The sequence below is a fragment of the Gadus chalcogrammus genome, unplaced genomic scaffold (genome assembly GCF_026213295.1).
Source record: "Gadus chalcogrammus isolate NIFS_2021 unplaced genomic scaffold, NIFS_Gcha_1.0 GACHA079, whole genome shotgun sequence".
Lineage (NCBI taxonomy): Eukaryota > Metazoa > Chordata > Actinopteri > Gadiformes > Gadidae > Gadus > Gadus chalcogrammus.
In genome coordinates, this window is record NW_026613514.1 from 91,176 (window position 1) to 105,705 (window position 14,530).

Sequence of the window (14,530 nt, forward strand, 5' to 3'; positions counted from 1 at the left end):
TAACGCATTGTCGAGACTAGAGCTGCAGTGCCTCCATGTTTCGCCGTAACATAAAGCTGTGTTGTCTTAACTAGTTTCACTACAATGTAATGACCACCACTAGCTAGTGGAAAATACATTTGTGTCTAGTACAGTGTTATGTTAGGCTATAATTGTGATGGCAGTGTGCGAAATAGCCGTCAATATTCGGGGGTGTACACATCCCTCGATTGTTGCGTGTCCCCCGATCTAAATGTTCTCAATATGGCATTTCACTATTATATATATATTCCGTTGCGGGGCTGTCCTGGGAGAGCCGTATACGCAGCGTGACTATGACTTTCCGAGCGGATCACGGGGGGCTCTTCAATCATTTATTGAGGGGGGAGCGACCAGAGAGTTCTGTACCCTCCTCATCGACCAAATACAGAACTTCTTTATATCTGAAGGTCCTGAGGGCAACACAACCCTGGCCCTGAACAGTGTTGGTAAGCTTTGAATTTAATTTATGGTATTGGGCGTTGCAATTTAGAGTTTTTAACATGCATTTAAAATGAGCAACAACCTTTAATAACCTTGTGCTTTTCCCCTTATCACAGCATTGCAGAAAGGACAGTACAGGCTGGTGGGGAAGATGATTGCCCTCTGCCTGGTGCAGGGGCAGGTCTCTCCGAGATTCCTATCACAGCGCCTCTACAGACAGGTTTGTAAGCTGTCCCCTCTTCCTGCCACTTTGGAAGAGGTGACAGATTACAATTTGAGGACCAAGCTCCAAAAGGCAAGTAAATGGTTAATGTTAATTGAAACCACTTTTTGGAGAAGCGTTTTTGTGTCAAGATACTGTGTGGTGTGCTCTATAGTGTACTGATGTTGAATTTCAATGTATGATTTATGTCATACACATATGTCAATGCATTCTTTACTGTTAGAAGATAATTTGTGCCATGAAAGTGCTTAGAAATCCCAAATAATGATTATTGTTCCTAATGTATGATATTAGATTGCAGATGCCACACATGTGGAAGGTGCCAGGGAGGCTATGGAGGAGGCCACAGACGAGCTCTCCCTCATGGGCTCCTTCTCCTTTGTGCGGAGCCTCCCGCATAGGGATGAGCTGCTGGGGGCAGCCCTCAACTTCCTCACAGAGGGCCGTATTTTGACTGCTCTCAATCAGTAAGTGGAGCTTGGAATTGACTATTTAATGGACTGAGACCTTTGTGTTGGAGTGAAAAGTTATCATGGGTTCCAAAATAATCTGAATTTATATTAATTGAAAGGATTCCTTGTCTAATTGATTTTTATCTTCACATTATGTACAATGGAGTAGGCTGGAACAGGCTTCAGATCAACAGACCTTATATTTTCTATGATCTATTATCTCATTGATTTTACAGATTCAAAGAAGGGTTGGAGACCTTCGGGATTCTAGCTCTTTTGAGGATCCACCATGAGGAGCTCAAGGGGGTCTTCATGGACACACCTGAGCCGCTGCTGGCCTCCCGGTTGGAGTCCACATTCATGACGTCCTACCTGTCTGAGCCGGGCTCCAATCGGAGGAGGAAGGAGGCCAGGACCCTTATATATTGGAGGGACTGGCTGATCGAGGTGGAGGGTAAGGAAGTGTTTCTATCTACAACCCTTATCTATCTAATTGTTCTTTGTTAATATATGCTTATTCTGAATTTGATGCACAATTCAAAACAGGGGACCACCAAAGAGGAAAGCTGTAGAATGCTCAAAAAACAACAATGTTCAACTGTTTCAACATTAGTAACTGGTAACAGGTGATATTATCATGAATGGATATAAAAGGGGCATCCTGTAGAAGTTAAGTCTTCACAAACAATAATCGGTCACAAAACACAAAGGAAAAATACAAGACTGTTTACAGCTCTGCATGAATGAACAAATGCACACATGAAAAATATTTACTATTTGATTTGTGAACCTAGGCATACCTGTAAATACAGCACTGCATAGGGAATTATATTGAACCGATTGTGACAGAACCAGCATAACACATTTTATATTTTTTTCGAAAGAATGACACATTGATTTATTAGTGCACACTAAACAAGGACTTTTGAACATTTCTATTGTGATCTGAGAAATGCAACATAAACCAACATAAAACATAACCTACATTTCTCTGCTGAGATTAATAAAGTATATCTTATCTTAACTAAGGACGACGAAAGATTGGCACATGTCAGGCAGTGTAAAATTCCTGTTAATGTTCACATGCGGTCGTTCTTACAAGTTATCTCTTATGTACTAACAGATGGAGATACGAGTCTCACCCTGGGGGCGGTTCTGGCGTTTGCCACGGGCCTCAAAAGGATTCCTGCTGTGGGTTTTCCCATCGGACCCCAGCTTGAATTCCTCCATGAGGAAGATGGACCGGCCCTTTTCCCCACGGCCAATACCTGTTCCCTGGTCCTCAGGCTACCGGTGTATCCGGAGTACAATCGATTTAAGGAGGCCATGGAGGAAGGAATAACCTCCTGTGGGAGTACCTTTGGCGTGGCCTAATTTGGTGCCCAACCCCATGGAAGGACGCTTGGAGTGCCCCCACACACACAGGGAAGGACGCTTGGAGTGCCCCACACACACACAGGGAAGGACGCTTGGAGTGCCCCACACACACACAGGGAAGGACGCTTGGAGTGCCCCACACACACACAGGGAAGGACGCTTGGAGTGCCCCCACACACACACACACACACACACACACACACACACACACACACACACACACACACACAGGGAAGGACGCTTGGAGTGCCCCCACACACACACAGGGAAGGACGCTTGGAGTGCCCCACACACACACAGGGAAGGACGCTTGGAGTGCCCCCACACACACACAGGGAAGGACGCTTGGAGTGCCCCACACACACACGCACACAGGGAAGGACGCTTGAAGTGCCCCCACACACACACACACAGGGAAGGACGCTTGGAGTGCCCCCACACACACACACACACACACACACACAGGGAAGGACGCTTGGAGTGCCCCACACACACACACACACACACACACACACACACACACACACACACACACACACACACACACACACACACACACACACACACACACACACCTTTTTTCCCACTCATGACCTGCACCTTGACGTGGTGAGTGGGCTTTCCACCAAGCCAGGTCAAACTATTGTGTTCCAGCCTCACTATGTTAAAGGTAAACAAAAACAAATGTCTGACTGCAACAAAGTGCTCTATCTCTGTAAAGTACAATGGGGAATTACAAAAGTCCTACATGGTTTAACTGTATCTTCCAAATGTTACAGACAGACTTCTCAGTGACTTGGCTGAATTCATTGGCTTGGCTGCGTTCTGTTCCTGTTGTGGTAATAAGAAGTAGAGCCCCCCCATCTTCATCTGCCTGCAGCTGCCTTCTCCGGGTCAACTTCGTCCTGAATGGGCTTCCTTCCAATCGGGCCCTGCTCCTCACATTAAGCAGAGCCCAGCTTTACCCAAGACGCAGATGTTTTTTTCACTGTTATCCCTCAATAAAGTTTCTTTGATGTGTTGTTAATCATGTATGACTAATGCTGCCCTACTGTGTGAAAGGTGTGAAAACTTTGGGATAGCTTATGGTCATGATGTTTACGTTGAGAAATATGTAGTAGGCCTACTGCTTAGAAATGAATTTTTATGAAGCTTGTTTATATGCTATTTCCCATGATGATAAATTAACATTTAATTGCTGTGAGTTGTGAAGATTATACAAATAAATAGTAAATGCGCTGAATCAGAATACTCATTTCCCATGATGATATATTAACATTGCATTGCTGCAAGATTTGTGAAGATTATACAAGTACATTTTAAATCCGCTGAATCAGAATACTCTATCAAAACTTTAGTGATGGATTGTAAATGCCCTTACCGAAGTGCTGTACAATAAGTGCAATTTGGAGGTACACTTGTATTTCACTTGAGTATTTAATTAAACCGACTTATCTCCAGATGTTTGCGATAAACTGGAGGATGACGGGAGAAAATCCTGAAAAATAAATGATTGAAGAGCCCCCCATGATCCGCTCGGAAAGTCATAGTCACGCTGATTACAGGTGTTTTTAAAATGCGTATACAGCTCTCACATGACAGCCACGCAACGGACACATCATCTTACATCATTTGATGTATTGCTGTATTAAACCAGCAAACCATCGCAAGGAAATGTAACAAAGCTGTAGCTGAAAGATTCATCCACAAACATCAGAATAGAAAAACACTGGCAGGGACCATTTTAGCGCATAATGACTACTGCTGCCTATGCTTGTGGCAGTAATGCAATTCTGCTGAATTATTTGGAGGACTTATAGCCTACTTGTAGTGAGGTATTTTTAACAGTGCGGAATCTACAGCTGGTCACTTTCACTGGCTAAGCAAAATGAATCCCGAACAGTTGAACCTCTGAATTGATCCTGAAAGACTATGTCCTAGAATAATTCATTTGTATTCCGTTTTAGGCCATCTCACTAAAGGTCACTTAATAGCCTATTTAAGCTCACCAAGTCCAGTATTCAGAATTCAAAGCATTTATTCACAAATACGTTCTATTTTTTTGACAAGCGGAGCCAACAGTCCTGTGCAAGTAGCCTATGCAAATTAGCCATGTGCGCCAAACAGAAGATACGCAATGAACTGATTGTTGCGCATTGTTGTGGATATGTAGACTGGTTAATTGTGGTTGTTTGTGGTCTTAGTGAAACAGCCTTGCCTTGGAGTTGGAGTGATTGTGTGAATGTGCGAGAGAGTGCACCTGCCGTGGTGATGTTGGGCTTGTTGTGGGCTTATATGTGATCAATGATGTATCTGTCTGATCGTATTAGCTGGTTAAATAATGTCACAAGATCGGTCATACTGCAGGCTCTCATTTGCAAATGCACTGATTGTGTGCCCGTCTCCGATATGCTATATACCTGGCATTTATTCAGTTCATGTTCTTCTGAGTGCGCAAGAACGGTGCCAATTATTGTCGTGTTTGCATTGTAATGCACAACTTTGCCCCTGCCTGTTATAAAATAACGTGCATCCCAACAACTTTAGCCAATGCAGGCTCCTATTGCTTTACCAGTCTTTAAAGTGTGTGCGTGTGTGGTTTTGTGTGTGTGTGTGTGTGTGTGTGTGTGTGTGTGTGTGTGTGTGTGTGTGTGTGTGTGTGTGTGTGTGTGTGTGTGTGTGTGTGTGTGTGTGTGTGTGTGTGTGTGTGTGTGTGTGTTGGCATGTAGGCTATAGATATAGATTGATTGTCTTGGCTTGCTTGCATCCATGAAATATTGTAATGTTATGGCCTACTCAATGGCCGACTCAATGCACACTGCCATCTCAATATATAGCCTAACATATACAAATATATCACTGTACTAGACACAAATGTATTTTCCACTAGCTAGTGGTCATTACATTGTAGTGAAACTAGTAAAGACAACACAGCTTTATGTTACGGCGAAACATGGAAGCACTGCAGCTTTTGTCTCGACAATGCGTTGCTTTAGTCTGGTATTTCTCTTCACTGATTGGTTAGACAGCCTTCAAACTTAGTGGTCAAGCAAAGAAGAGGGAGGGGCTCGTTCTGCATACCTAATAGCCGGAGTGAATAACTAATAGCCGGAGTGAATGACTAATAGCCGGAGTGAATAACTAATAGCCGGAGTGAATGACTAATAGCCGGAGTGAATAACTAATAGCCGGAGTGAATGACTAATAGCCGCGGCTATTAGTCATTCAAAACCGTATGGATTCCGTACGGAATTCTTGCCAGACCGCACGGAATCCGTACAGTTTCCGTACGGATTCCGTACGGTTTTGCACTTTTACCGCGCCATTCTAGGGCCGGATTGTGGTCTTCTTGGCTTTCCATAGCGAGTTGCCGCGCGGCGGAGTGAAAGCAGCTTAACAGAGCAAAGTGTCCCAACTGGGGGGAATGAGGACATTTGTTCAGGTTTGCAGGTCAGGTCAAGGACAGGTAAACAGACCACTGTCTGGACCAGAGCTCTACTGGTAACAAACCACTGTCTGGACCGGAGCTCTACTGGTAACAAACCACTGTCTGGACCGGAGCTCTACTGGTAACAGACCACTGTCTGGACCAGAGCTCTACTGGTAACAAACCATTGTCTGGACCAGAGCTCTACTGGTAACAAACCACTGTCTGTACCAGAGCTCTACTGGTAACAGACCACTGTCTGGACCAGAGCTCTACTGGTAACAAACCATTGTCTGGACAAGAGCTCTACTGGTAACAAACCACTGTCTGGACCAGAGCTCTACTGGTAACAGACCACTGTCTGTACCGGAGCTCTACTGGTAACAAACCACTGTCTGGACCAGAGCTCTACTGGTAACAGACCACTGTCTGGACCAGAGCTCTACTGGTAACAAACCACTGTCTGGACCGGAGCTCTACTGGTAACAGACCACTGTCTGTACCGGAGCTCTACTGGTAACAGACCACTGTCTGGACCGGAGCTCTACTGGGAACAAACCACTGTCTGGACCAGAGCTCTACTGGTAACAAACCACTGTCTGGACCAGAGCTCTACTGGTAACAGACCACTGTCTGTACCAGAGCTCTACTGGTAACAGACCACTGTCTGGACCGGAGCTCTACTGGTAACAAACCACTGTCTGGACCAGAGCTCTACTGGTAACAAACCACTGTTTCCACGCTACCAAGTTGAGTAGACAAATGACACCACTCACAGAGCAGTTCCAAGCACAGAATGGTTAATTTACCTTGTAAATGAAACCAGGGTGGGAAAAGGGTCATCCACCTCTTATATGATCCAGTCCAACACTTTCCACCTCTCTCCCCCTCCCTCTCTCTCTCTCTCCCTCTCCCTCTCCCCCTCCCTCTCTCTCTCTCTCTCTCCCTCTCTCTCTCTCTCCCTCTCCCTCTCCCTCTCTCTCTCTCTCTCTCTCTCTGTCTCTCTCTCTCTCTCTCTCTCTCTCTCTCTGTCTCTGTCTCTGTCTCTCTCTCTCTCTCTCTCTGTCTCTGTCTCTCTCTCTCTCTCTCTCTCTCTCTCTCTCTCTCTCTCTCTCTCTCTCTCTCTCTCTCTCGGTCTCTATCTCTCTATCTCTCTCTCTCCCTCTCTCTCTCCTCTCTCTCTCTCTCTCTCTCTCTCTCTCTCTCTCTCTCTCTCTCTCTCTCCCTCCCCCTCTCTCTCTCTCTCTCTCATCTCCCTCTCTCTCTCTCTCTCCCTCCCCCTCTCTCTCTCTCTCTCTCTCTCTCTCCCTCTCTCTCTCTCTCTCTCTCTCTCTCTCTCTCTCTCTCTCTCTCTCTCTCTCTCTCTCTCTCCCTCCCCCCCTCTCTCTCTCTCTCTCTCTCTCTCCCTCCCTCTCTCTCTCTCGCTCTCTCCCTCTCTCTCTCTCTCTCTCTCTCTCCCTCCCTCTCTCTCTCTCGCTCTCTCCCTCTCTCTCTCTCTCTCTCTCTCTCTCTCTGTCTCTGTCTCTGTCTCTCTCTCTCTCTCTCTCTCTCTCTCTCTCTCTGTCTCTGTCTCTCTGTCTCTCTCTCTCTCTCTCTCTCTCTCCCTCTCTCTCTCTCTCTCTCTCTCTCTCTCTCTCTCTCTCTCTCTCTCTCTCTCTCTCTCCCTCCCCCTCTCTCTCTCTCTCTCTCTCCCTCTCTCTCTCTCTCTCTCTCTCTCTCCCTCCCCCTCTCTCTCTCTCTCTCTCTCTCCCTCTCTCTCTCTCTCTCTCTCTCTCTCTCTCTCTCTCTCTCTCTCTCTCTCTCTCTCTCTCTCCCCCTCTCTCTCTCTCTCTCCTCCTCTCTCACTCTCTCTCTCTCTCTCCCCCTCTCTCTCTCTTTCTCTCTCTCTTTCTCTCTCTCTCTCTCTCTCTCTCTCTCTCTCTCTCTCTCTCTCTCTCTCTCTCTCTCTCTCTCTCTCTCTCTCTCTCTCTCTCCAGGTAACGGGACAAACAAGGTGTCCTTTGACATCTACGTTTCGAGGCGATTGCAACAGTGCCACACATGATCATATTTGAATATGTTTCGGGGTAGTAATTACAGGGCTGCCAAGTTTCAGAAAATGACAAGAGTGAGACTTTAGAGTCAGAAGCGTTCGGCCACCGACCAAAAAAATGTGCCTTTTTTAACATTGATTTATACCTTAGGACTAATGTCCTAAGGTATAAATCTAAAACTTAGATCACTTAAACATGTCTATCACAGCATGAGAAAACGTAGTAATTGTTTTCGAGGGTGTACGGAAAAGCATAACACAAGGCTTTCTATGGGATAACTGTATAACAGCTGTACTAGCGACCTGTCACAACTGTTGCCTTTCCCCCGGGACGAACACTTGAATGATGTTTGTGTCATTAACTCAGGGCCGGCCCTGACCAATTTGGCACCCTAGGCAAGATTTTTGCTGGCGCCCCCTACCCCGTTGGATCGCACAGTAAATTCGACTACCAATGTTCATAAACTCAGAGAAGCTCCAAAGCTTTGTCTTTGAGACTCATTGATTTTAGATAGAAAATTAAACACACAAAACGTATTACAAACCAAGTAACAAGCAATGAATCACTCATACAATAAGTATGCACAAAATACTGCAAAGAAATGCATGATGTTTACTAAAGGCATTCATAAGCAAAATAATAGATAGAGTTCAGATTCAAATTATAGTAAATACAATTAAATGTAGTATGGTTTATCTAGTTTGGTTCTAACCAGAGATAGAACCAAACGAAGTCTAAAAAAAATAAAAAATTAGGGCTGTGCAGAGGTAGACGGGACAGCAGCACCTGATGCTGTGTCACTGGGGGTGGTACTGAAATATTTTAAAAGTGCATCTGAAGGGAGAAGAGAAGTTACATTTGCATGTTACATTTTAATAAAAAAACAGATGCTTGGTGTGCTATACATGAGACTAATATAGACTAATGAAAATGTGATGAGATTCATTCAACTTTATTGTCATTGCAATGCAATTCAGTCTAACCACAGTGCAAAAAATAGTAAAGTGCAGTGAAATGAATGTATATATAGCCTATGAATGATATGTGAAAGCTAAGGTGTGAAATATTAACATTAATACACTTTAACTGCACACTCTTGACCCCGCCCCCCTCACAGAGGGTAGGTACAGAGCAACGAGCCAGGCAGGCACCCAGAAAAAAGGCTTCTCCATTATTTAATAGCCTTTGCTATGACTTTATGTTGCTGTGGGCTTAAATAATATTTCGAAATAATAGTAGTAATGGCACTGAAAAAAAAAAAGTAGTATATATATATATATATATATATATATATATATATATATATATATATATATATATATATATTTTTTTTTTATTTTTTTTCTCCCCGTTTTCGGCGCCCCCCGCGGGTGACGGCGCCCCAAGCATTTGCCTATACTGCCTATGCCTAGGGCCGGCTCTGCATTAACTAACAACCAACTAATACATTTGCTGAACTACATAAGCAGAGGGCAGACGAACTGCTTTCCCTGTCTTTAATTTTCAACGTGTGACATTATCATATTACATTTGGGAATCTCAAGAATAGATTTGACTTCGGATGAACAGACAGCGGAGACAAAATATTAGCAAAGGGGAGGGAGAGGCGTCTCACACCTACTTCGCTAACATTAAATTGACATCAGCCCTTGCTCCGTTTATGTCACATTATTACTCTTAGGATTGTTTAATGTCTATATGAAGCCATTTAACATTACACAAGTGATTGTGATCATTTTGAAACCAAGACTGATTTTATTGGTGAGCTGATTTTGAGAAATCAAACTATGCTGCTACCTAGTTATGCTAGCTAACTAACACGAAGAGTTCAGTAATGTATTACCTTACGTTTTTATACATAATGCTGTTATGAAATATGAAAACAACCAGTAAACATCTCTGTGTATAATGTATATTTGAAAGAAGGCGATTGATGTAGGCCTACTTACCCTTCTTGAAAATGTTGCAGAATGCAGTCCAGAAGTCAAATTTGGCACTATATACAAAGACGCTCCACCAAGACGCTCCACCAAGACGCTCACACGCGCAGGTCGCGGGAGATTGTTTACAAACTGTCAAACGTATACATCGCACCGTGCGACTACATAACCACTCGAAGCCGCGAGGACCAAAGCTTATTATCATGAGAAAAAAAAAATAGAGTAATGAATGGGGAAATAAGCGTGAGAAATGGCAAGTGTGGCGTGTGGTGTGAGAATGGGTCAAATTGCGTGACTGTCACACTCAAAGCGTGAGGCTTGGCAGCCCTGTAATTAGCTGTCGATTTTGGAGGCCTTTATCAATAATAACCAGCTACAGATTTGCTTCCCGATGGAGATTTTTGGCAAATTACATGTTATTTAGCATCGACACGTTAAGCTGAGTCCAATGAGATCAAGCTCGCCCTCTTGCTACACGAGATCATGTCCTAGACCTAGGTGTACCATGTAAAATACATGTTACCATTTGCTAGAGTGTCATGCTTGGTGTCATTGGACTCAGCTCAACGTGTAGATGCTAAATAACATGTCATTTGTCACAAATTTCTATCGGGAAGCAAATCAATAGCTGCTCATTATTGATTAAGGCCTCCAATTTCGACAGCTAATTACTACCATTAAACATGTTTGAATATGCTTATGTGTGGCACCGTTGCAATCGCCTGGAAGCGTAGATGTTGAAGGACACCTTGATCGCCTTCTTACGCCACCGGGAAGATATTTACATGCTTCTGATTGACCAATGAATTGATTCAGCTATTCCCCCAGAAGTCTGGGGTCAAAAGGTCAAAAGGAGCCGGCACCACGCCGCTTATGAGACAAAAGTTAATGTGGATTTCTCTCATAACTTTTTGTCATTATTAAAGAGAGGCCTGATTCTCAGATATGCATGTTGGATGGCTAGGGTGTAGGTCTGGGAAGAACTTCAGGCCAAAATCTTGCAAGCGAGCCGCTGGGTGCAGGTGCAACGAGATGGAGCACTTGCTGAGTCATTTCCTGTAGGGCTGGAGCAACAGGTTGAAGCGTATGCGTCCTTTGAAACCTCATCCTCATCCTCATCCTCATCCTCATCCGCTTATCCGGGGTCGGGTCGCGGGGGGAGCAGCTCAAGCAGGGGGCCCCAGACTTCCCTTTCCCGGGCCACATTGACCAGCTCTGACGGGGGGATCCCGAGGCGTTCCCAGGCCAGTGTTGAGATATAATCTCTCCACCTAGTCCTGGGTCTTCCCCGAGGTCTCCTCCCCACTGGACGTGCCTGAAACACCTCCCAAATATTTATTTAATAAATTGTTTCAAATAACCCTGCCTCGTTAAATCAATGAGCTTGGTGTTTTGCTTTCAAAAATAGGTACTTAGTACCCCCAACTTACTCCAAAGTGCCCCTAAGTGAAGGGGCACCACAGGGCAAAGTGCCCCCAGAAAAACTTTGGCCTAAAGTACATGAAGTACAAAGTACATGTTTGGTCATTAATGGTCTGAGAGGGCCCCCTATTGGAAAAATGACGGAAAAAGTCCAAAGACCCCAAAGTAACCCCGGGTGACCGGTTCTGAATTCAGCAGCGGACACTTTCTTCAGTTTGGGGCAAAGTGCCCTTCATTTTGGGGGCCCCAATTCAATTGGGGTAACTTTTCGCACAAAGTATGCCAAAATCTCCAATTGAGTATACCGAAAATGACCTCTTCCCTCAGCGTTGGCGAGGTGGTGAGAGGCCTTCAGGGCAGCCAGGATCAGGCGATTCTTCAGACTGAAGTCCGGGTCCTCCGATCGCGGAGCAGCCGGGGCGCGCGGCGCCTCCCTGGGTGGAAGCGGACGCGCAGACCCAGTGCGCGCTGCGGTAGCCACCGGAGGCCTCGGGCGTCGTGGAGGTCGGGGCCGGTCGCGGGGTCGCGGGTCAGGACGCGGAGGTGGAGGTCTCACCTGTCGCCGTGTCCTCTGGGGTACGGCGGGGGGGCCCGGAGCCCACGCAGGGTGGCGAGGAGCCCGGCGCGTCTCAGGCGCGCGGCGATGGGGAGGCCTCTGCGTCTCGTGGCGAGTAGGCCGGTCAGTAGGCCTCAGACCAGCCCTCGTGGTGGTGGTGACGGGCAGGCCCGTAGGGAGACCAGTCCCTACCGGGCTTCGCGTGTTGCTCCCATCGCCTGGGAGACGGATGGCGTGGAGCCCAGAGGCGTTCATGTCTGTTGTCAAAATGACAGAAGCGGGCCTCCGGGGCAGGTGCAGCCCACGCGGAGGGGTTCATTAAAACAGGGGGTAGTGGGGGTCCCGAGGAGTCCGTGTTCGACGTCCCCGTTGGACCAGGGTCCACTCACCGTTGGTTAGGGGGTCGTTGGGATGCATGGTTCTCTTCGAGCAGTGCAGGAACTCGAATGATAACGGAATGAAGCTAAGCTAAACTGTAAGGTAATAAGACAAGTGCGATCCAGCCAATATCCGTATTTATTTTTAGGAAATTAGGCTGCTGTATGCTAGTACGACGTTTCGTCAAATAACTGACTTCATCAGGTACAAATTTAGTAGCAATAGAAACAGACCCTATGACAGAGAATCCACGCAAGCCGAGGTAACAGAGCACAAATGTGACAGCACAAAAACAAGGAGGATAAACAGCTTTGAGATTTGAATTGGGCCAATAGGGAGGTTGAATTTTCAAATGTAATTGTGCAATAATGCAACAATGTAGCATAATTTTGTCACCAGCAGGTGGAGTGAGGAGGACCATGGTGCCTGCACCTTCCGGAGCCGCCAGCAGTGGTCGCTGATTGTCCCTAAACCGGGTGGTGTTGGACTGACAGCTCGCGACAGAATTTAATAAAAACATAATCAAATGACCCCGTTGCATTAAATTATTGCAGTGGAGGACAAAAAACAAATAACAGAAAAGAATAAAAACATAAAAGATCGAACGTGCCCCGAATAATAAAATGTGTAATAATGTGACCGTAAATACGGTTCAAACATTAGAAGCATCCTTATTTGCATTATATATACATTTTATATTACATATATACAATAGGGAAGAGGAAGCAGCAGGTGAGTAGGGGATGGGAGATGAATGAGAGGGGACTGGGGGACACGGGATGGTGGAGAACGATAAAAAACGAATAAAATAAATTAAATTGAGGGCCTAGATAAAGGGGGAAGTCGCAGGAAGGGTCAATGGGGAGCCGGGAGGGTAAATGAATAAATTGGTGAAAGTAGGGGGGCCGATCGTAAGGTCGAATTAAACCGCAATAAAAACATAGCGTGTAAACAATGTTATTTTTGTACGTTGTACTACCATCAAACATCCAGGAGATGGAGCATGGAGAACCGTGGTGTTATAATGAATTTGGGTCACCAACAGGGGGTGCTAAGTGACTCCAAACCATATTAATGTTGGAGATCCAAGATGGCGGCCTCCGTGGGCAGAAACGTAAACAAAACATTAAATAAGAGCGGTATTAGGGGTCACAAAAATCCAAATGTGTGACGATAAATAGTAAAAGTAGAACACAAGACGAACCAGCGGAGAACAAAACACAAAAAGCTACAAATTGAGCCGAAGAACTTAAGAGTTCGGACCAAAATGGCCGCAGAGTGTTTTCGTTCCCCGTGGTCAGCAGGTGTCGCCAAATAGACCAAAACCATGCGTTCCTATTAAAACAGTGGGTCAAATCAATGTACTGTCGAGGTTTGAAGAGTACATTAAAGCACTTTTAAGGAATGATGTGGTAACGTGATCGCTTGAATAAATAAGAATGGCAGGGAAGGGGGGGGCACAGGACATCAATAGAATAATTACACAGGGTGCATTTGGAAACCATATTAAAAGTAATATTGTTTGTAAATAGGAATGTATGAAAAATAAAAAATAGGGGGAGGAAGGGGGGCTGGGGCAGGGGGGCAGGGGGGCAGAATAAACACAAACACGTGGTAAGAAAAATAAGAAAGGGGGATCCTTTGTGGGGGGCCGGGGGCTGGGGTGGAGGTCATGTAAGGGGGCCTTTGGGGGGTAGGGAAGGGAGAGGTTGGGGTTAGGGTCAGGGGTGGGAGAGGTTAGGTTTAGGGCCAGGGGGCGGGGTCAGGGTAAGGGCTAGGTAAGGGAGGGGGTTGGGGTTAGGGTCAGGGGTGGGAAGGGTTAGGTTTAGGACCGGGAGAGGGTCGGGTTAGGGTTAGGGTCAGGTGAGGGAGAGGGTTAGGGTTAGGACAGTCAGCAATTAACGACGCCACGATGGCGTCGCTGGCACGGGCCATCATCAGGCGGCTCCCCAGGGGTCCCCGACCCACCCCAACGTTCAAACCAAGAGGTTGCATGGTCCCCAGCCTGTCAATCCAAATCCTCTCCGACCTGCGCCGTTGGGCGGCAGACCAGAAGGGGTTGGCTTCTAGCACCGACGCGGAAAGGGCCAGCCATCCGTGTTGTATAAAATGCACAACCAAGGGTAGGTGAGCGTCTCTTTTATGTTTGATATTATGTCGGTGCTGGTGGAAGCGGACACGTACTGTGTTTCCTGTTTCTCCTACGTATTGGAGTTCACAAGTGAGACAGCGGATCAGGTAGACACAGTTCTTCGTATTG

General features: G+C 46.0%; 1 protein-coding gene across 1 annotated transcript; it reads left to right on the forward strand.

The window, feature by feature from the left end:
* Positions 1-363: 363 nt before the first annotated feature.
* Positions 364-2,511, forward strand: LOC130378465 (G2/M phase-specific E3 ubiquitin-protein ligase-like). Its single transcript, XM_056585209.1, has 5 exons — positions 364-467; positions 579-757; positions 980-1,152; positions 1,374-1,591; positions 2,261-2,511. The coding sequence occupies exons 2-5, from the start codon at positions 614-616 to the stop codon at positions 2,509-2,511; spliced, it is 786 nt and encodes a 261-aa protein (XP_056441184.1). The 5' UTR covers positions 364-467; positions 579-613.
* The last annotated feature ends 12,019 nt before the right edge of the window (positions 2,512-14,530 follow it).